At 52.0% G+C, this 21,663-nt stretch overlaps 9 protein-coding genes across 9 annotated transcripts; 4 read left to right on the forward strand and 5 right to left on the reverse strand.

The window, feature by feature from the left end:
* Nucleotides 1-156: 156 nt before the first annotated feature.
* On the reverse strand, nucleotides 157-1,976 carry SEPMUDRAFT_91987 (uncharacterized protein). The gene is made up of 3 exons (XM_016910574.1): nucleotides 1,796-1,976; nucleotides 718-1,739; nucleotides 157-643 (listed from the first exon to the last, which is right to left on the reverse strand). The coding sequence occupies exons 2-3, from the start codon at nucleotides 1,640-1,642 to the stop codon at nucleotides 510-512; spliced, it is 1,059 nt and encodes a 352-aa protein (XP_016757487.1). The 5' UTR covers nucleotides 1,643-1,739; nucleotides 1,796-1,976; the 3' UTR covers nucleotides 157-509.
* On the reverse strand, nucleotides 1,831-2,247 carry SEPMUDRAFT_17812 (uncharacterized protein; the record flags this gene model as incomplete). Its single annotated transcript, XM_016908299.1, has 1 exon — nucleotides 1,831-2,247. A coding segment is annotated over one exon (417 nt), but the record flags the coding sequence as incomplete, so codon positions are not given.
* A 1,767-nt stretch (nucleotides 2,248-4,014) lies between these two features.
* SEPMUDRAFT_151417 (ARM repeat-containing protein) lies at nucleotides 4,015-6,724 on the reverse strand. Its single transcript, XM_016906808.1, has 2 exons — nucleotides 5,749-6,724; nucleotides 4,015-5,676 (listed from the first exon to the last, which is right to left on the reverse strand). Exons 1-2 carry the CDS (start codon nucleotides 6,714-6,716, stop codon nucleotides 4,194-4,196), a joined length of 2,451 nt encoding a protein of 816 aa, XP_016757489.1. The 5' UTR covers nucleotides 6,717-6,724; the 3' UTR covers nucleotides 4,015-4,193.
* Nucleotides 6,725-7,113: 389 nt separating this feature from the next.
* SEPMUDRAFT_24539 (MFS monocarboxylic acid transporter) lies at nucleotides 7,114-9,003 on the forward strand (the record flags this gene model as incomplete). Its single annotated transcript, XM_016908388.2, has 1 exon — nucleotides 7,114-9,003. A coding segment is annotated over one exon (1,890 nt), but the record flags the coding sequence as incomplete, so codon positions are not given.
* Nucleotides 9,004-9,587: 584 nt separating this feature from the next.
* Nucleotides 9,588-10,574, forward strand: SEPMUDRAFT_110866 (uncharacterized protein; the record flags this gene model as incomplete). Its single annotated transcript, XM_016900878.1, has 1 exon — nucleotides 9,588-10,574. The coding sequence occupies one exon, from the start codon at nucleotides 9,588-9,590 to the stop codon at nucleotides 10,572-10,574; it is 987 nt and encodes a 328-aa protein (XP_016757491.1).
* Nucleotides 10,575-10,649: 75 nt separating this feature from the next.
* Nucleotides 10,650-11,699, reverse strand: SEPMUDRAFT_166088 (3-oxoacyl-reductase; the record flags this gene model as incomplete). The annotated part of the gene is made up of 2 exons (XM_016908201.1): nucleotides 10,650-11,485; nucleotides 11,572-11,699. 2 exons carry the CDS (start codon nucleotides 11,697-11,699, stop codon nucleotides 10,666-10,668), a joined length of 948 nt encoding a protein of 315 aa, XP_016757492.1. The 3' UTR covers nucleotides 10,650-10,665.
* A 1,195-nt stretch (nucleotides 11,700-12,894) lies between these two features.
* On the reverse strand, nucleotides 12,895-14,430 carry SEPMUDRAFT_110868 (ribonuclease H-like protein; the record flags this gene model as incomplete). Its single annotated transcript, XM_016900879.1, has 2 exons — nucleotides 12,895-13,425; nucleotides 13,501-14,430. The coding sequence occupies 2 exons, from the start codon at nucleotides 14,428-14,430 to the stop codon at nucleotides 12,895-12,897; spliced, it is 1,461 nt and encodes a 486-aa protein (XP_016757493.1).
* A 1,337-nt stretch (nucleotides 14,431-15,767) lies between these two features.
* Nucleotides 15,768-17,559, forward strand: SEPMUDRAFT_72023 (short-chain dehydrogenase/reductase; the record flags this gene model as incomplete). Its single annotated transcript, XM_016909963.1, has 3 exons — nucleotides 15,768-16,953; nucleotides 17,020-17,092; nucleotides 17,265-17,559. The coding sequence occupies exons 1-3, from the start codon at nucleotides 16,506-16,508 to the stop codon at nucleotides 17,557-17,559; spliced, it is 816 nt and encodes a 271-aa protein (XP_016757494.1). The 5' UTR covers nucleotides 15,768-16,505.
* A 3,238-nt stretch (nucleotides 17,560-20,797) lies between these two features.
* On the forward strand, nucleotides 20,798-21,070 carry SEPMUDRAFT_52158 (uncharacterized protein; the record flags this gene model as incomplete). Its single annotated transcript, XM_016909217.1, has 1 exon — nucleotides 20,798-21,070. One exon carries the CDS (start codon nucleotides 20,798-20,800, stop codon nucleotides 21,068-21,070), a length of 273 nt encoding a protein of 90 aa, XP_016757495.1.
* Between the last annotated feature and the right edge of the window lie 593 nt (nucleotides 21,071-21,663).

Genomic DNA, 21,663 nt, shown 5'->3' on the forward strand with positions numbered 1-21,663 from the left:
TAATGGGAAATTTTTAATGTTTTGTTATGATGAATTGAATACTTGACAGAAAGGTGATGAAGATGTGTTACATTGTCACATTGTTTTATTTCTTTCTTTTTCCAGCCTTTTTGCTCTTAGGAGGTATCAACATCAACAGTCAACGTCAACCCAATGGTGATAAAGACGTTAGTGGAAATGTATCATATTGCATTCCACTTCAAATCATAAATACATTAAAATTGTCGATAATTCAATACTGCTATTTTCCCTCTGTCCAGTCATATCATGATCATCATCATCCTACACTATAAAGTCAGAGTCCCCAACCAACTCACCAACCACATCAATTAAGGTCATGGCGTGATTGCAGGCCGTAGCGTTCTCATCACCATCACCATCGTCATCGTATTATCATACGTTTTCCTTTCTCTTCTTCTTCGGATCTGTCCTCATGATGCTGGATGCTGTGCTGTAATACAATTTCTCTTTTCCTTTCTGCTGTCAATTCTCTCTAATGATTAGACGTTTTAGTTGACGTAAATGAGACCTGGTCCCCAGACGGCAGCAGAGGCAACTTCGTCCACGCTGGAGAAGGAGGTTGGGCCGTTGGTGACGGCGGCGATGGTCAAGCCATTGAGGGTGGCGTTCGTGTATGGCCATGCTATTCACGTGTTAGTATATCGCCGCCATGATTAGACATGTATGTGTGTCAGATAGTGAGGATCTTTAACTTACGGGCAGTAAAGGTGACAGTGTCTCCATTGCGTTGCAGATCGCCCAGTGGAAAGACCAGAGGCACGTTCTGCTGGTTGATGAGAACCAGACGAAGGTTTTCGGGGCTAGTGACCGAGGGAAGGACAGGGTAGGAGTAGGTGATGGTAGCATCACCGCCGGTAGCGGGTGGTGGAGTGACCACGGTCAACGGCGAAAGGAGGGGGATCTTGATCTCTTCGAGGTTTCCGCATGAGCCAGGGACAACGAATAGCTGGTTGAGGGCAGAGAAAGCAAAAGCGCCAGCACCACCAGTCAAGAATGGGAGAGATGAGGGCACCTTGCGACCAGTGGCGCGGTAGTAGCCTACCTGCTCGCCCTCCTGGCCGATGACAGATCCAAACAAGCCAACAAGTTCAGAGTCCCCAGTAGTGGCAAAGGTTGTCTGTGCAGCCTGAAGCGTTCCCAGGACAACTTCGGTGAAGAGCGTAGCGGTAGAGATGGCGGTGTCGAAGTCTGCAGCGGGGAATTTGTACTCGCATGGCTTGATGGTGGTACGTCCGGCAGAAGCCAAAATGGCGTTTGCACCCAGAGCGTGGAGCTGCTCTTGCGCCTGAACGGTATCGATGGCCTTGACCACAAAGTCCTTTGCAGCGCCCAGGTCGTACTCGCCAGTGGTGAGGTTACTGAGCAGTGAGTTGAAGTATGCAACCTCAAAGATCTCGTTGAAAGCAACCAGCTGCAGGTTGGTGGCAGATGCATCCGAAATATTCTTGGGTAGTGCACCATTTGGAAGGGTGCCTTGCGCCAATTTCTCGACAGCAGTAAGTTCTGGGGATGGCACCATCAGATCTGGGAAGCCATTCGCAAGTGGGAACTTGAATGGAACTTGTGGCTTCTTTGCACCAGGGCCCATCTTTGCAGGAACCGTTGGAACTGGGCACTCCATGGCGTAGGCAGAGCTGCCATGTGGCGCTGCTGGTGCTGCTGGTGGTGTCGGTGGAGCAGCGGACTTGTAGGAAGATGGCTTAGGGGCTTGTACTTGACTGCAAAGTGGAATTAGCGTTACTGAAGAATATTGTTCCCGAGGGGATTCTCATACCCATCTGGAATTTGCGATACAGGCTTTCCAGTTGGCGCCTGAATCTGCCCGTCTGAAATCTGCGATACCGGTGAACCAGTAGGTGCTTGAATCTGACCATCGGAAATCTGCGATACAGGCTTCCCGGTTGGAGCCTGGATCTGTCCGTCCGAGATCTGTGATATAGGCTTTCCGGTTGGAGCTTGGATCTGTCCGTCTGAAATCTGGGATACTGGTGCACCAGTCGGTGCTTGGATCTGTCCGTCCGAAATCTGGGAGACAGGAGACCCAGTAGGAGCCTGAATTTGTCCATCCGAGATCTGCGACACAGGCGACCCAGTAGGTGCCTGAATCTGCCCGTCTGAGATCTGCGATACAGGTGACCCAGTAGGTGCCTGAATCTGTCCGTCCGAGATCTGGGAGACAGGAGAGCCAGTAGGTGCTTGTATCTGCCCGTCTGAGATCTGCGATACGGGCGACCCAGTAGGTGCCTGAATCTGTCCGTCCGAGATCTGGGAGACAGGAGAGCCAGTAGGAGCCTGAATCTGCCCATCTGAGATCTGGGAGACAGGAGAGCCAGTTGGTGCCTGAATCTGCCCGTCATCAATTCTAGGAGGATGCATTAGCACCCATCGATAGCTGCTGCTACCTCCTACGTCTCTTTCAACTCACTGAGACACAGGACTTTCCGTCTGCGCTAGCACATGGCTAGAGAGCAGTGTTAGCATTGTGGGACATTGCTATTATCGTTCCCTTGAGACGGCTCTTACCCATATCCCTCTGGCATCTATAAGACATGTCAGCACAAATTTGTCTCTCGTTGATGTGATGACCGATGGATCTCACCTGCGGCAGTGCAGTGACAGCAGCTGCAAGAGCAGCGATCGTGAATGCGTATCTCATCCTTGCAGAATGTACTGTTGAGTTGTTTGAGGGATAGGAAAAACGACAGTCTGGGAGAGTATGGTAAAGGATACAAGGGGAGGAAGAGAAATAGTTGGAGGCACAGCTCCTTCACTTATGTAGACGCTCCTCTTCTCTGGAAGGAATCATTCCCTCGGATCTAACGTGGCACTAGCAGCTTAATAAAATGAGGCTTCGCAATAGATTCTGCTGTAGAGTGGCAACTTGTTCGGGAGAGTTCTGCCGAGTCGAATGAAGATACAGGTATAGCGGGAGTACTCGCCAGGAGCCTTCCCCGGATGTCATCACACCAAGGCCATTGACGAAAGTCTGCACGAGCTGCTTTTTCCCATCAAGGCGCGATCTGCTCGCCCAGAAGGGTTAGCGGAGCAGCACCAGTACGTGTCTTAATCAAGCCAAGCTCAACGCTAGAGAATTAGCTCAACGCCATGTGAACGGGCGGGCGTCGTGAGATTCGGAGTTGCACGTCACGTTGGAGATACTCGATGAGGCTCCAAGCTGCACGTCTCACAGTGACCATGGAGCTTTCTTTCACACAACACCGCCGCAGCTCCTGATTGCACCTCCTCGGTCAAAGCCACTCGATCTTTGTCAGACGTGTTGGTCGCAATTTCATGCTTCTTCCTTTCGCTACATCGCAGCTGGTGGCACGACACATATTCTCCGATAGTGAGTGATGTGCAGTGATCGGCCATGATGTGCCACTTAGCCGCACAATTGGTGCGGAGAAGACGGAATTCGACAAATCAAACAAGAACGTGGGAGAGGGGAGGACCGTGTTGGTGCCCTGTTGGAGCAGCGTCTGTGACAAATGGAGAAAGATTGCGATGGCGGGTGTTCATCCAGCCGACCAGAGGATGCATCATGCAGCAGTCCTGACGTCCATGACTATCTGCATCATCGCCCGAAATAGCGAGGAAAAAGCGGTTTTGGCTGGGCGTTGATGGGAAGGAACACACATGGCGGAGGGCAGTGTGGTGGCGTGTACAGTACCACACATCGGCACAGTTGTGCACTTCATGTCAGCTCCGTCAATGTGATCTGAAACCGTTGTCGGTAGCAACAGTATAGTAAACAACGTACATACCAGATGCACGACTCACCTTGCGACAACAACCATCTGGAACTGTCCCTGGCGCACAGAGCCCACACCTCCCAGAGAACAAGACGAACAGCAGGAATCCAGGCTCCTGGCGAGACACCGAAGATATCAAAGATATCACGCATGTGTCGAGGCCGGGAACCACTCGTGTCGAGCCAGTGTCTCAAGATGACCATACACTGGTCGATCAAAGACGGACTACGACATGTAGTACAAAGGTATTTTGATATCTTGACTGTGCGAAAGCCCACGCCGCTGGCAGGGCAACTCACAACAATAGAAAAGTGCAACCTCTCTGTCGATATTCCGAACGAACCCCGTTGGCCTGCGTGTGTGCCACCAGCAACAGTAGCAGCACTTCCAGCCAAGTCCGAGTGCTATGCAAGCAAAGCATCACTTCAACCGTTTGAGCACCTCTACCCCCAATGCCAACACGTCCTGGTTCCTTGTCGTCCGCAAAGCTTTCTTCAACTCCTCTTCATACTCCTTCACAGCCTTGATCCCACGCTCTCCAATTTGCCCGGGTGCACTCACAAGGTTAAGCACAGTAGCGAACCCACGATGTTTCATCTCATCGCTCTTTCCCGCCTCCTCCTCCTCCTCGGAACACATTCCAATTACCAACTCTACACCTTTCACATGATCCAGCACAGCGCTAACGGCACTGTCCCACTCGGTAAGCATAGCAAGTGCACCCCCCGCGGCTCGTCTCGTAGCAAGATCGTCGGCGTCGGTGAGTGCCAACAACACGTGCAATCGACGTTTGGCGTCTTTGGATCCGTCGGCGTATCTCGCGACGCCAGTTGGAGAAGCCATCAGGTTACACACGAGCTCGACACTGGCGCGTTGGACGAGAGTATTACTGGAAAAGAGTAGATCTTCCAGCCGTTCAAACGCTGCAGAGGGGCGAAGAAGGATGTCTCTGGCTGTGGCATCTTCCATGGAAGCCAGATTGGTAAGCGCGAGGAGTGCTTCGAAAGTAGGCAAAAGGTCCCGTTGTTCGGCATCGGTGTCATACGTGAGCAGTGGAATGAGAGAACTCACAGCCGTGCTAGCTGGTAGTGAGCCCGCAGAGAAGACATGTTCGGGATTGACGGAGATGAGAAGTCTGGCCAACGCGTGCGAGGCATTACGGTCGATGGTGGAAGCTTCTGCAGAGGATTTGTCTGTCTTGCCGATTCGTTCTCGGATTTGGAGGAGGAGCTTGACGGAACCTTGGGAGACCATTTTCGGGCGGTTTCTTTGTTCTCTGGCCAGCGAGAGGAGGGTTTTCACTACCATTGCGATGTTGGTAGGAGAGCTGGTTTGTTTGCAGCTAGCGACGAGAGCGGGAACGATGTCGGCGTCGAGAAGCTTCTTGGCTCGACTGGTTACAAAACTGTCGTTGTCGAGCGGATCATCTGCTACTTGCTTCTGTTGATTCGCGTAAGCTTTCAGCTGTGCCATTTTCTTTTGCTCAGCGGTCTGGGGCGGTCGGTATGTGGTCAAGTTGCTGAAGATGGTCAAACACCCAAATGCAGCACTCGGGCGATCGGTCAATGCAGCTATCAGCCGCTTCAGCAAATTCGCATTGGCTGCAATGTCTTCCTTGACCTTTGGCTGCAAGGTGGTATAGGCCAACCCCTCTATCGCTTGATCCTTGTTGACCTCGTTGACCAGGACCAGATCTGCCAATTTCGATGTGACCTCTTCCGAAGACGTTGCATTGATCTTGGCGAGCACGAGTGATGATAGTGCCTTGTGCTTTCCTTCTGCTTCATCTGACATGTTTCGGAGCCAGGGTGAGCAATATCTGTCGATTGCCTCGCGACACGCCTTGTCAACGCATGCTGCGCTCAGCAATTCAAGAGCTGCCACCTCGAGCGTTGCGCTCTTTCTGCTCAATGTCAGCATAAGTGATGAACTCAATGAAGCGCATCACTGTAATCCGCTCCCCGCCTTGACTAACCTTTTCCCCTGGCTGCCTGACTCGAAGTTTCGCTCCAAATTGGGCACGAGTTGTTGCACAAAGCCGTCAGTCATGAAAAGCTGTGCTGCCACCACAGGTATCATTGGAAAGATGGCAGCTGCTGACGAAAAGGCAACGATGCAGTCGTCGATAGTCTGCTTGCCCACTCTGGCAGCTAAGTACTGGGCAAACAGCTGCTCCCCTCTTTCCTTGGTCGCCTCAAGCACCTTTGAAGTGGCCAACATGGCTTGACTCCGCAAACGTTGTTCTAGTCTGATATCGAGACAATCCAGAATGACTTCGAAGACGTCCAAATCAATGAGATTGGTGACGTTAGCAGGTGCCATGGCAATCTGCCGTGCCACGAGTTGCAGGAGGCGATCCTTGTGCTTGACGTCCATGTATATGAGCTTGGCAATGCACAGCTGGAACAAGTCTTGCTGGGCTTTCACCTGATCATCTTTCGATGTCCATAACTCATCGTTCAGCGGGATTGTGCTGAACGCTTTCAGACTCTCTGGGCCTCGATCATAGAATCGATCGAACAGCGCTGAGACGGGTTTCTCGAACGCGGCCATCAGGGTCTGCTGGGCATATTTGCTTCGATAGATGAGAGTGCCCGTCAAGGTGTCGAGCAGATCTACTGGACGGGGAGCATCGAGAAGATCATTGAGAGCTTGCTCCGCTTCTTCTTGGGGCAGATGCTTCTGGCGGAGAGCGCGCAATGCTGCCTCACCATCGCTCGTTGGTCCCGTGCCCAGATAGCTGCGAATCAAGGCGACGACATCTCCAGTCTTCTCGCGCTTTTCCAATGCCACGAGAGCATCCTTCACGCTAGCATTTTCTGGATCGAGGTGGGATGCCTCCTTCAACGCGTCAAAGGCCTCTTGCAGGTTGCCGCCATCCGCCAACCCGCCCGACTGGCGAACAAGCTGTGAGACTCTTTTCTGAAGCTCATCGGAGGCCATCGTGTGCCATGTTTCCCAAATCAGAAAGGCGTGCAGGAGATGAAGCCAAAGTTCGAGACGTTCCAAGAGGTTGCCTTGGTGGTCGGATGTGGGCGGGCCGACATCGACTCCGTCATCAGCAACTTGAAGCTCCACCCCGACGACGGTACTGGACATACATGTACCTGTTCCTGTCGATGCTACAGGTACCTACTACACATCGATATATTCGGCTAATTTGCGCAACGAGAGAGGAGCAATGCTGGATGCTATCGCGACTCCTTGTGCCCGAGTGTAGCATGGACTAGTGCCTACACTCACGACGATGGGAACCTGAGTTACATTGACACCTAGTCTGACTACGATCGTTGCCTCCTCCCCCTCCGCCAACCAATCCACCATGCCGCCCTCATCCTCATCCTCTCGCCCAGTCAGTCGGGTGCGCGACAACAGCAGCGCCGCTATCGACAAGCTTGACTACACGCCCGGCGGCAAACCGCTCCTCCCCCGAAGTCGCGATCCTAGTCGAAGTCGACACTCCGCCGCCGCCACCGCCGCCGCCGCCGAGGAAGATGATGAAGAGGATCAACACAGCTATGCAGGCAGCTTTTTTTCTGACATAGCCCAAGGTATCGCCGACAAGGACCGCGAGCGCCTGCGAAAGGAGCTCTGGCGATATGGCTCGTTCGCGTGGGCCCTGATCAACACCTTGGGCGCCGGCAGCATTACTGCCTATAGTCTGTATGCGCCACTGTTCCAGCATCGCCTTCACTACAGTCAATTGCAGGTCAATGGCATCAGTATCGCGGCAGAAATTGCCATGTACTTGCCGGTGCCGCTCTGGGGCATGCTCTGTGATCGCTGGGGCCCGGGAATCCCCAGCGTGCTGGCAGGAGCTTTCTTTGGGATGGGCTATCTGCTGGCCGCGTTTGACTACCAGAGTGGTCCGCCGTCTGCGCTGGGTGGGACGGGCTGGCCGTACGGCGTCATGGTGCTGGCCTTCGTCTTCATTGGTATGGGCACGAGTCTGATGTACTTGTCCGCAGTAACGACGTGCGCCAAGAACTTTGGGAGAGGGAAATACAAAGGCATTGCGCTCGCACTGCCAATTGCCTGCTTTGGCTTGAGCGGCATGTGGCAGGCACAAGTGGGCAGTCAGCTGCTGTACGAGACGAAGAGCGATGGCTCCAAGGGCGATGTCAACGTGCACAAATTCTTTCTCTTTCTGGGGATCCTTTTGCTCACAACAGGCGTAATTGGCAGCTACGTCCTGCGCATCGTTGACGAAGAGGAACTGATTGAAGATGCGGTGGAAGAGCTGGAGCAGAGCGGCTTTCTTGACGAGAGCGAATATTTCCATCGCTTACTGCAAGAGCGGGAAGAGCAAGAAGGCTATGGCACATTATCCGATTCGATTGTTGAGGAGATCAGTCGCAAAGCTGACCAGCTGAAAGCTAAGAAAGCGGAAGACGCCAGGAGGAAAACGTGGCTCCTCAACGCCGAAACACGACGGTTTTTGGGTGACAGAACCATGTGGTGGCTTGCTGCGGGTTTCTTGCTAGTTACCGGCCCTGGAGAAGCATTCATCAACAACCTAGGCACTATCATCGACACCCTCTACCCACCAATGTCCGTCCCTGAGGGTGGCAACCCTACAAGTGCAGCGACCCATGTCTCGATCGTAGCAGTCATGTCTACAGTCGCACGTATCCTCACTGGAACACTCACCGACATACTCGCACCGACATCATCTCCTCATCAGCACAGACGTGGCCCAAACAGCATAGCAAACAGCATATCCTCCCTCCCGCCACCTTTGCCTGTTGAAAAGAAGCGTGTCGAGGTCTCCCGTGTCACCTTTCTCATTGGATTTTGCATTCTCATGAGTGTCGGCCAAGTCGTCCTCGCCACTGGCTTTGTGCAAGAACACGCGGAACGCTTCTGGATCGTCTCTGCATCGATCGGTGCCGGTTATGGAGCCGCTTTCAGTCTCACCCCAATCATCGTCAGCGTGATTTGGGGGGTCGAGAATTTCGGCACAAACTGGGGAATCTGTGCCATGATGCCAGCTTTAGGAGCCACCATCTGGGGACTGGTGTATAGTGGGGTATATCAGTGGGCAGCAGGTCTTGAAACAGTGGAATCGGGTGGAACTGCAGATGTGGTCGAAGACAAACTGTGTTATGGGGTGAAATGTTATGCGGCCACCTTTTGGGCCATGTCAGTTTGCGTATGGTTGGCTTGCGGACTTTGGTTCTGGGCTTGGAGAGGGCCTGGGGGTTGGGCGAGCAAAGGGGTCGCCGTGTAGTTTGAATCATCCTGGGACAGATCGATTCCAAAACAGCTTCTCAGATCTAGCCACTTTCTCGAGGCCACTTCGCTATCTCTTGACCATGCATCAATGCCGAGACGACACCCCGAGGATCTACAGGGGATGTGGACGGGGGAGGTGGAGGGGTGGCGCTGATATGCATACTTACTACCTGGTAGTCGCTGCTGGCAGGCATGCCGATCGCACCAACCCATTCTGCACATTGAGGAGGCCACTATCAGTATCTGTTTCGAGTCGATGAAGCATTCAGGCTATTCCTCCAACTTTTGCGGCGCTGGCAGTGAGACGTTGACCGCGCCAAGTCCAATCTCCAGCATTAACCGAGTATCATGCGAATACCCCGAACAAGGTATGTAGGCACCTGACGAGTGTTTGAGAGCTGTCAGGCAGTCTTCACTTTCTTACAATAAGAAGACGGGCGTAGTGGACTACACTCCAGCTCAATCATCGAAAGAGCCCTCGATATCGTCTGGATCGTTTGAGCGGCCGCACAACTGGCATTTGCACCTGATAAATCTGCAGGCCCGATCAGCCTATAAAGAACGCAAGTCGAACCAAGCATGGCGACAATGTTCAAAGAAATACTGCAACACAACACCCAGAGGTTCTTGATGAAGAAGAACAAGAAGAGTGACAATCAGACACACTCGAACGGGATATACCAGGATCAGAACCCTCCATATGGAGATACCAGAATATCATCACACGTCAACCACTTCCCGCCAAGGGAGGAGCCACATGCACATGCATCCTTACCAAACAGATACAATCATCGCGTTTCTGTTCCTGCAAACAATCTGCCTTCATACCAAGACCGCCCTTACGCAACCAGTCAATACTATGTTTCTTCAAATAACGTCATTCCCTCTTCGAACACCACAATACGACAGTCTTTCCTCTCATCCGTACAATCTCGCCTTACAACAGCAGCAACACCGACTTGTTCTCCTCGCCCCACATCACAAGCTGCAGTCCCACCACCGTACGAACAAGCATTCAAAGCCAGCATGACCAAAGACGTGATCAAACTTCTCCCTTCCGAAAGAATTCTCTTCCACATCTCCCGAGGAGGAGGGGGAGGAGGAGGCGAAAGCAATAAGAAGAAAAAAGAATCTTCCTTTTCCTCGTCTACGAAATACCCCATCATCCTTAGCCGCGCTCACGACAATTCTCTCCTCGGAACCGTCAAATTCAAAGAATTGAGCACGAGCGTCTACTTCTCTCTCCACGCCGGCCACGAAGCCAAAATGTCCAATGAGGGTACATGGACGGATCGGTGGTGTTATCGGAGTACGGTGTTTGGAGGGGAGAAATGGTGTTGGAAAATGGTCAAAGATGGGGTTGGGGAGTTGCAGGTGGTGAGTAGTGGGGAGGTGATGGCCAAGTTGGACAAAGGTGGCGTGCTGGTGATTGATCGGAGGGATGTGAGTCATGCTGCGGTGGATGAGATTGTCATTTCGGCGTATGCGTTGTGGGAGAAGTTGAGGAGGGATAAGAAGGAGGGGGAGATGGTGGAGATGGTTGCAGAGGTTCTGTTGGGGGGTTGATGAAAAGAAGGAAGACGAGCAGTTTTATAATCTGCTATATATAGAGATTCATATATACTTATACTTACTTGGGGTCAGATTCATCAATATATCAAGCAATCTTCCCCGGAACAAAAGGATGACCAGCCGTCAATCCTCCACACACGGCCCACGCCTGTCCATTCACATAACTCGCCTCATCACTCCCCAAAAACAACGCCACCCTAGCCACCTCATCCGCCACACCCCCTCTCATCAACGGATTCAACTGCCCAATCTTCTTCTCCGACCCCCTCGCCCTGGCCATCTCATACATGGGCGCCGTCATGCCCGTCTCAATAATCCCGGGACAAATCGCATTACATCGAATCCCCGTCCCACTCAACTGGTACGCACTCGTCTGCATAATACTAATAACAGCAGCTTTCGACGCCGAATAGTCCGTCGCGCCGGCATTCGATCGCATACCCGCCGAAGAGGCCACACTGACAATACTTCCCCCGGGAAACTTCTTCTCCGCGCCCGTCTGCAACATACCTCGTGCTCCGTGCTTGACTGCTAAGAATACAGAAAGCGAATTCACGCGCATCACGTCCATGAAATCACTGGCGTTGCCGTCGAGTACGCTGCTCATAGTGACGGAAACTCCGGCGTTGGCGAAGAAAATGTCCAATCGGCCGTAGGTGGCCAGGCATTCGTCGACGAGGGCGGAAATGTCAGATTCTTCTGCTGCGTCGACTTTTTTGGGATGGATCTTGACTCCCGGATACTTGGATTCGAGCTCGCGTTTGTGCGTTTCGAGATGTTCGGTGCGGTAGTCGGAGATGTAGATTGCTTTGGCGCCGTTGTTGGCGAAGTGGTGGGCTGAGGCACGACCGATTCCAATGGGGGAGTTGCAGCCAGTGATGATGACGACTTTTCCGAGGGTGCGGCTGGGAAGGGGTGGTGTGTTAGAATACATGTATGGTTGTGCAATGAATGGGGCAGGTCGGGAGGATCATGATAGGTATGTACGTACGGTCCTTTGGAGTCGCCTGCTACAGTGGGAATGTTGGGCAAGTCTTCGAATTTGCCTTCGCTTCTAATCGGGTTCTGGAGTTGTTCGCTCAGAGCTTGGAGTCTTTTCTTGGGGGCTGAGGATGCCATTGCGGACAAAGTCTGGAGTCTTATGAGGTTTCCGGGAAGTAGGGAGATTCAGGGAGAAGTGAATTGTCGACAACAAAGCCAAACGTAGCTGAAGATTGTACAAGGTGATGTCTGTCTAGAGCGAGGTTGTCAGCTGTGGACCGTAGAGCTAGACTACCCAATTGCCTCGGCCTGGGTACAGTCTCGGCGTCATGTCTTGGCGCTTGATCGTGAAGTTCATTGTTGCTGACCACTTCACTTCTTCTCCAACTTACTTTAAACCCAAAATTCCTCATCCTCATCTTGGACATCACACTGTTTCGTACTTCTGGCGGTCGACTAGTAGAGATATTCACATTGATATCCCGCGATAAGTACCGATTCCAGAATAGGTGCATTTGGCAGCAGATTCGATAGTTGAAGGAGAAGCAGTCAAGACGATGATCTAATGGCACGACAGATGAATCGGTAGCCTTTCCAATGCCATACCTACTTCAGGATAGATACCCTCATTTTTTAGCATACTGCTATCTGATGTCCTCCTGGTTGAACTACCCCTGCTTTCCTGACCAGTCTCTCCGGTCCAGTTCTATTCCGCATTGCTATTATAGTATACGCATCCTAGTCATTGAAATAGTACTTCGAGACGCAGAGACACGATAGGTCAGATCAGATCAGAGACATGATTCGAATACGGAAGTTCCTTAGTCTAGTCTCTCCCCGATAAAAGGCTCGACTCGTATTACACCTAATCTGGTCTTTGATTACTACAGTTGTAGTTAGATGCAGGAAAGCAAGAGTTAACATAGTCAAAAACGAAAAAGTTTACTTCCCTAATCCAAGCCTCCAAAACGGCTATGTCCTCAGCTCGTCTACCCTCTCTCTATTAGACGATTCGCGTTACATTGCTATTAGTCTATATACTCCTCACTCTAGTGGTCATAACCAGCGCAGAGATAGAATGTGTTATATCAAGCTGACATAGTCAAAGTGAAAAAAAATCACTTACTCGACTTGATTTTCAAACAACGGCTATCGCTATTGTACCGATTCAGTGACTCCACTAGACAGGAGAACTTGCGTTGCTTCCCATCTGGACATTGGTCATCGTGGTTCAAAAGGGAGTGATCAGAGGTACTACTGGATGAAAAGACTAACGGGCGGGGAGACTTTTTGCAAGACGGACAGCTATGAACGTACGTACGTACGTACGAGGCTAAGTCGTCTGGCGGGCCAAGTTGGCGAGCTGTGCAGCTCTACGGCGAGCATGCTCGTCCTTCAGCGCAGTACCCTTCGCTGCGAGCACAGCTCGCCAGCCCTGCGGCGGCCCAGTGGCCCCCGTCACGAACACATCGCGAGTGTCCAGTGAGGCCGCCTTGGCGTGCCATTGCATGCACCGGTTGAGTTGGCCCCGGATGGGGTTCTCCCACACCCGCTCTTCACTTCCTGCGAGGCTCTGCCTCGCGCCGAAATTGGCGAGCATGTCTGCTCTCTCGTTGCCTTCAGCGTGGTTGTGCGCCTTGATCCACCAGAAGTTCACCTCGACGCCGAGAGCAGCTTTGATGAGCATTGCTTGGTCGAGGCTTGCTTTCATTTGGCCGGATTTGGTGTGGTGGCCTGTTGCTGCAGTTTTGAGGGCGTGCAAACAATACTCGCTGTCCGATTGGATAATCAGCTTCGTGGCTCCTATGCAGGGCACAATTGTCTGAGCCATGCGCAGTGCGTGTCGGATTGCTTCCATCTCAGCCTAGATAGTATCGCGAAGGTTAGGACAGACGTAAATTCCTAGGTCACGTATCTGTAAACGAAGAGAGATGCTTACCACGTCCGAGCTCTCTAAGATTCCAAGGGCGACGGCTCGCCCAAACCAGGAGGTCCCCTGCTGGTACGCGATACCAGCGCCGCCCATTCCCTCTCTGTGCTTGTAGGATCCGTCCGTGAACATTGTTAGCGTGACTGCAGCAGGCAGAGGACGGGGCAGGACAGATGGCGGTTGTGCCGGGTTTATAGTAGATCCAGGTGCCTGAGCAGATGGAGGGAAAAGAGGCAGGAAAGGGGGAATATTTGATCCAGATGCGTGAGCAGGTAGGAGACGGGCCCGCGTAGATGGCGATTGTGCCGGGTTTATGGTGGCTACGGACTCTTGAGCACGTGGCAAGTGCCACGGATATAGCGATGGTGCGGGATGAATTGGCGCAAATGGACGTTCGGCTGTGGCGACGTTGGCGGGCTGTCCTGCTGACCCAGAGAGATGTGCTTGACGGGCGTCGACTAGTTGCTGAATGGACGGTGGCAGCGGTATCTGTAGTATACTTCGCGCCGGCAGAAGCTCGACGTCGCTGTCGCTGTCGCTGTCGCTATCGCTGGAGCTAGAGCTCTCGCTGTCGCTGGAGCTGTCGCTATCGGTGTCGGTGTCGGTGTCGCTGGAGCTCGAGCTCGAGCTCTCACTGTCACTGTCACTGTCACTCTCCGAGCAGAGATCAATGACCTTCCGCTGGTCAAGGTGCGCGCCCGGGGCCTGGTCCCTGGAGGACAGAGGAATTACTTCGTCTTCATGCGAGTGGGCTTGGTGGCTTGGGGAGTCATCCTCGAATGGGATGTGGTCGCGTTGAGAGGCGAAAGCGTCTTCTTCAGCAGGGGGCGGCGCGAGAAAAAGTGGTGGTGGTGTCTGCGGCGGCGCGGAGGGTGGTGTGGTGGCGAGCATGGCAGAGCAGACAGCACGCGGCGGGTCTCGTAGCGGTGAGAAATCCATCTTCGGTGCGTGTGTTGCTGCTGCTTCGGTATTTCTGGTGTGTGTGCGGCTTGCAGACGCGACCTGAGGCCCAGCAGTGGTGGCGCTAGCGAGCGGCTGTTGCCATCCACACCCACCCCTTAGCCATCAGATATGTCGCAGGAGAAGTGTCCTGGTCCAGCCTACTCGCAACAACAGTCTTGAGAATGAAGAGTGCCCCGTGCTAGAGAAGAGTTGTCTGCCCTGGACACTGTCGCTCCCCCGAAGGCCGCCTCCAACCCTCTGCTTTGCGGAAGGTCCTCGCTCTCCTTCGCCAGAGAAGGCTCGCATGGGCTGCGAAAGAGGGCCCCAGTCTCCGAGGCGCGCGTGGAGTCTACACATCTTGCTGCTCTTCATGCTCTTGGCAATGAAGGATAAGGAGGAAGGGATATGGGGCACACCCTCACGCGCAACTGTTGTATTCCTCCTGCGTTGTCTTGTCAAGCGATGCCCTTCGAGGCAAGTGTCAATGGAGGTCCTTCAAGAGACCGGACTGTCCTCGAAGACTCAAGACCCTCGATTCTGATCTCTCCTACACCTACCTCCCGGGAACTGGATCTATGTCTTCGGCCAGTCTTTCTCCATATCCTCCGATGAAGCGTACACTCACGGCGTCATTACTGCATGGGTGCCACCAGAATAGCAAATGACGGGAGCTCTGTCGATATTCCTCATGTCACGGGAAGCCATTGTCGATATTCTTCATGCCACGGGAAGCCATTGTCCCAGCGTCCTGTCCTATACGACGATGGTCTCAGCAGTCAGCTGCTCCCAGTGGCAACCAGTACTGACACCGGTGCCACAGCTTGAGTATCTGCTCCTCGCTACTCTGCTCCCCGATATGATATGCTCGCAGACTCGCAGAGACAGCGAAGAAATGGCAGCATGAGCGTGACGTCGGTCGGGATGGGAACATGGAGTGGAGAGGTTCGAAGGATCAGACCCTAACTGCCGCACAGTTGAGACTGTTCTTGGCGCTGGCTTCCTTCGGGCCGCATGTCTCAGATCTTTCTTTTCCTGGGGGCCATGCCACTTTCCATCTTCATCATTCGTGAACATCCAACAGCCCCGAGCCCCCCAATTTGGGCCATCTTTCAATCGATATCACATATACATGTATGCTGTATACCACGATTCACTTTGGGACCGGCAAGATATAAATCCAGATGCCGTGGCTTTTGCGGCTGCCATCATTCCGGGTGGCATGCATGGGAATCCCGACGTGCGCGAGTTTCAAAGTGCTGGCGGAAAACTGATGATGTATTATGGTCCGCCATGATTCCAAGCGTGAATTCGCCTGTATGGTACATTCCACGCTCTGGTCTCTGGAGAGAAGCAAGCATGAGAGATCCATGGCACCAAGTTCGTCAATGAAGCTGCGAGTGAGGGGGTATAATCGTCGAGGCCTGTCTGCCAATGGCCGCATGTGGCAGAGGATGTCGGTGGCAGGCGACCAGCTGGCAATGTTCCAGAAGGGGAGCTGGATCAGGCCAAGACAGTTGAGTTAGTCTGGGGCGCGATTGACATCTGGAGGGGAATAATGCTGAACACTGCGAACAGTGTGTATACGAATGAGGAAAGAAATATACGCTACGCTTGTGACTGGGGACCTGGCCGCCATCCGGCTCATCCCTACCCGTGGCCTGGCCTATGCATAGGGGATGGAAGCGCGGACTGTTTGACTTGCCGCTCCGCTTCTCAACTTGCCGTGACAATTATGTCAATCCGCAAAGTATCGAGAAGTGCCACAAAATCTCTGGTGAGGGCTGAGTATGTTTGCAATTGGTCAAACAGTCATTGCCTCCCCTCTTCAACTTCACTTCGAGAACCATCTCCGCTACTTGGCGCGACACTACTGAACAAAGACATCTACATCCCCGCAGTTGTCCATCAGCACTAGAGAAGGTCGGCACTAGTATTTATCCCTTGGGCTCCCAGCTAGAGTGGCAGTAGTCGATGGAAAAGAAATAAATGGTGCCACATCACCTACATCAGCCTTTCACAACTTTCAGCAAAAGTAACAGTGAAAAGAAACACCAGATATAAAAGCAAGAAAAATGGCACGAGCAATGTTTTCCGGCAAAGTCTTCGCCATTACTGGAGGAGCATCCGGCCTCGGCCTCGCAACAGCCAGAGTCCTCGTCCAACGCGGCGCCAAAGTCAGCATAGGAGACATGTCGTCGCAACTCGAAAGCGCAGCTACCGAAATATCCCAATCCGTGACGGAGCAGCAACGGAAAGAACAAGCAGCCGCCGTCACCACCGATGCCGTGTTCGCACAAAGAGTTGACGTCCGCGACCTCTCGCAAGTCCAATCCTGGCTCAAAGCTACTGTCGACCGATTTGGTAAATTGGACGGAGCTGTCAATGCAGCTGGGTCGTTTGATTACCCTAGTGTGAAAGTGCGCTGGCATGAACAGCGTGGGATTGACAATTTCGGAGCGACCATCTCGACAAATTTGACTGGTTTAGCGAATTGTATGCATGCGGAGTTGGAGTATATGAGTGCGCCAACCGAGAAAACTGAGGCGAATGCTACCAGTGGCGGGGGAGCAGTAGCAGGAGAAGGAGGTGCTGGAAGCAGCAGCAAGTCGATAGTAAATGTTTCCTCTGTGGCGGGTTTGAAAGCTGCGGGAAGTCCGGCGTAAGTCGAGCTTTTTATTCCCTATCCCCTGCCTCATTCGACATCCCTCCCTATGTTTTGTCAGAAATGAAAAAGAAAACCAAGAAAGAAGGAAAAAGAAAAGAAAACCTTTAACAAGTAAGAACACTGGAAGAAGTGCTAACTCCCATCACCTCTCTCTCTCTCTCCCCAGTTACGTCGCCTCCAAACACGGCGTCGTCGGCCTCACCAAAGTTCTCGCGCGAGAATACGCCTCTGCGGGAATTCGCATCAATGCCGTGTGTCCCGGCATGATCCGCACGCCCATGACGGATAATTTGGTCGAGACTATGGGTCAAGAATCTTTGAATCGAATCGTGACTTTTAATCCCATACCGCGCATGGGAGAACCAGTGGAGATTGCCAATGTGATTGCATTTTTGCTGTCAGAGGAGTCGAGTTATGTTACCGGTTCGATATACTCGGTTGATGGGGGCATGACTGTTTGAGAGAGAGAGAGTGTGTGTGTGTGTGTGAGTGAGTGAGTGAGAGAGAAGGAGTGATCATGGGCAAGAAGATGGTCTGGCCTGTGGTGTCGTCGGTTGTGCTCAGATAGGCAAAGACAGATTCCTTTTGTGGTTGTTTCTTAGTTAAGGTACCTAGGTACTACAGTAATGGTAAACGACTTTTTTTTTCAGTTCGTACTGAGACGGAATCTCTTTTTCGAAGTTTCGTTCTAGAGTATTGTTATTGCAGATGTATGCCCATTTTACAGTATTACAATCTCAACGCCCTACTGTCGTCCGAATCGAAGCGAAGAGAAGTCATCATTTCTTGATACCTACCTACCTACCTTATATGTACCTAGACAAACAAACAGACAGACAGACATACAGACAGACCTTCTCCACAGCACATCCTCCTCCTCCTCCTCCTCCTCCTCCTCTATTATCCCACCCGTAGCGAGCCAGCGGATAGTACCAAGGTAAGATAAGTAAGGTACCTATAGGTACCTACTTTACTACCAAAGTCGACTATATACTATATTGGTAGTCAGATACATACTTTACTTCAAGTCTCGTCGTTCCTAGAATCTCGTACTCGTCCTCTTTTTCGGAAAGCGAAAAAAGACGGATTATATATACTAGGTAGCTAGGTAACTAGGTAACTGCATATGCATGTAAGGTATGTATGTATGTATGTATGTATGGACCTACGAAAAAAGAGAAAAGAGAAAAGAAAAAGCATATCTGCAATGTATGTAGGTAAGTGTATATAGGTAAGGTATGTTAGGTACGTGTACATATTCGTGTACATATTCGTATACTTGTACTTGGTGCTTGTGCTTGTGCTTCTAGATACAGACATACCTCTCCTAACTACCTGTACCTACCTACGGTACGAGAAAGACCCTTTTTCAACCTTTCCCGAAGCCGTACTATGTTACCTGTACGGGCTATTAAGTAGCTAACATATAGGTAAGGTAAGGTAAGGTAAGGTAAGGTAGGTAGTATCTGCAGACTGAACTCGAAAAGAAAAAAGAACATATAATCTTAACAGATAACAGATTTGTAGAGGGCCTACCGTAGCAGAGTTTTTGTTTTTTTCTGCTTATGCTCGTTGACATGCGGCAGCTACGACAAAGGAAAAAATAACAATACGAAGGTAAGGTATAGTAGGATGCAGTTCTAGTCTGCAGGTCTTGCTATTGCAACCGAATATACCTCAATACCAGGTATGTAAACGAGTAGTGATTTCCCAACGGTATCTTGAGGTAAAGAGGGAATTTACCTACTGCATTAGGGAGGGTCATATGATTCTCATCCACCTACCTACCTGACCTACCTACCTTACCTCAGGTACCTACCTACCTACCTACGCGATGCAAAAAAGTGCCGTCTAGATGCTAAAAAAGAGCTATCAAGAGCGCCTGTCGATTGAGCGAAAAAAGTGATCGTCTTGAACCGGAGTCCGCGGTCATCACAAGCCTTTTTGGGTCATGAATGGCATTATTAAACGTAGAGGTAGGGAGTTAGGTACCTTAGGTACCTCAGTGTAGCACTGCTGTTCGCGAGGCTAGTAGCTCTGCTGCAAGAGGAAGAGTCCATGTGCATGTGCCTGGTCCTCATGCAACCGGTAATGTGACTACCTTACCTGATGCCACTGACGATCGATGGATGTCTGGTCTGTCCGTCCGTCTATCTACTACCTCCTAGGAGGTACTGGCAGACTGGAGACATGAGCTTGCATCTCTCTCTCCGAAAGGGAACAGGGAGACTGCCCGGCCACTGTCTTTTTCGTCTGAGAGATTGCCCCGAGATTAAAAGAAAGACATGGTTTGGAGGAGTGCTGTGCTGTGCTGTGTACCGATGACAGCATTTCCGGACAGGTGAAGTGCTCAGAAAGTGTGTTCCATGGCCGGGCGCGGTCCAGAAGGCTGCAGATGCTAAATGGAAAAAGTCTGGGACTTCGGGTGCCTAGTCCGACTCCGTGACTTTCTCAACCAATGCCAAGAGTCAAGGGAGTCTATCTATCTATACCTATTTTTGCGCTACCTGGAGGTACATGGAAAGAAAAGCTTGGAGAACGGTCCAGAACGGCTTCCAAAAGGTAGGAGGTAGTGCGTGTCTGATAATGACTCGATACTTGTCTCGTAGGCTCCCGTAAGGGGAGAGGGCTCTGGCGACAGTCTTCTACTTTTACCCTTCTTCTACCTACTACAGACAGGACAGATAGGACAGACAGGCGTGTGTGCAGAAATGAAAAATATACGAATCCTCCCACCCTGTAACTTGTCTGTCTGTTGGTTGACGCTGCTGCTGCGCACGTGTTGGCGACAAGCCATGGCAGACAGGCTCGGAAGTCGTACTGCTCGCTACCATGCTGTCATGCCGGAATGCTGTTCGATCATGCATGGGGGGGAAGAGATAGATAAAAAATGCTAGGAAGCTGGAAGAGAAGAGCGAGGGGAAGGGGAGGCGCAGGATGTCGGAGCCAAAAAAGTGCGATGCCAAGTGGGATAAAAACGACGCAGTGTCAGACTCGGATCGCAAACGCATGTCAGAAGATGAGTGCGGGAGCGTGTGTGCGTGTGTGGTGACTGTGGTGACTGTGGTGTATCATCATCGTCATAGGATCTAGGTAGACCGTAGGAGAGAAGATGAGGTGTGTGAGGGAGAGTGTGATTGTGATGAGTCTCGTCCACTTCATTCGCGTGTGCTGTCTCGGACTCCGTGGGCCTCTTTTTGCTGCCTCGGGGTCCTTGTTCATCACCTGTCGTCTGTCGTCCGTCGTCGCGAGCTGCTGTGGAGTGTGGACGCGGGCGCCGGCCGTCAACCGTCGGGTCCAGGAGGCGTGCGCCGTGCGGGTGGCGTAGCGGTTCCTTTTCTGGTATACCACGCCTTTTTTCAATCTAACGTCAGGTAGGTAGTGTCTGTCGTAGACTCGTAGTCCTCTTCGTCAGCGTCGTCTCCCAGCTGCCGCTCCTCGCCCGCGGCTCCCGAATTGGTCTTGGTGTTCTGCCGCAGGGGCAACGCTTGCAGCTCGTCCGGTCCAGGGTTCGACGATGGGGTCTAGTCCTATTGATCTGCACATACATATATTCTTGCCGTCTATGTACTCCCTTTCGTGCGTGTCGATCCCATCTTCCTGTTGTACTTGATCAACTTGCCGCCCTTCTTCTTCTTCTTCTTCTTCTCTGGTCCTAGCTATCCACCAAGAATCAAAGATCAAACGCCGGCATAATCAATGGCAGCCTCCAAGTTTGTGGAAATCCTGGATACCAAGACGACACCATACTCGCGCGACAATGTCAGCCTGGACGATGTCCTGGCCGAGACCAGAGAACGATCCGAGTCCCAGGGCAGCATAGCAAGCTCTACCACCGAGAAATCAGAGTCTGCCTCCTCGCCAACATCATCCACACTCAGTGAACCCATCAAAGCACGCCTACGAGCCTTCTCCATTCGCAACAAGAGATCATCAATGCCTGCACAAATTTCTTCTTACCCTCCACGATGAATTTCCATTGGCCTTCTGGATACTCGAGGCCGTCGACTTTGTCGTTTCCCCACCCCACCCCAAAATGAAAATGACTTTTTTTCAATGTCACCCGTCCAAAAACGCATGGGGCACCACCCCTCTTCTTCACGATCGCTGATCGATCAAAGATTTCCCGAAGTAAAGCCATGAGATTTTCTGGGGGACTCTATCAAAGCAACGCCGTCAATCGGCAACAAGGTCGATTCAACTTCGGGCCAGTCGGGATTCTTTTTTTTTTTTCGTCGTCATTCAAAGAGGCTCCAACAACTCCCAATAATACCTGGTACCTTACCGTATCGTCCCGTTACGAGGGAAGCGAGACTCGAGTAGAGCCGACAGCAACTCCGCACGCGCGTGCTTTCGTAGAACAGCCAGACCTTTGCCGCTGCTGGACCTCTCAGAGATGGATGTCTCTTTTATGCTGGAGTGGCATGTGCAGGACTTTGTCGCGTATAGGACCCCTGAAGTTACGAGCCGACTGGCAGATGCTGGAATTCATGTCGCATCTTTCGTATCGATCGACTTGGGATCTCTCCGGAAGCCAATATGTCATACTACTCTGTCAAAACTGG

The sequence above is a fragment of the Sphaerulina musiva genome (genome assembly GCF_000320565.1).
Source record: "Sphaerulina musiva SO2202 unplaced genomic scaffold SEPMUscaffold_10, whole genome shotgun sequence".
NCBI lineage: Eukaryota > Fungi > Ascomycota > Dothideomycetes > Mycosphaerellales > Mycosphaerellaceae > Sphaerulina > Sphaerulina musiva.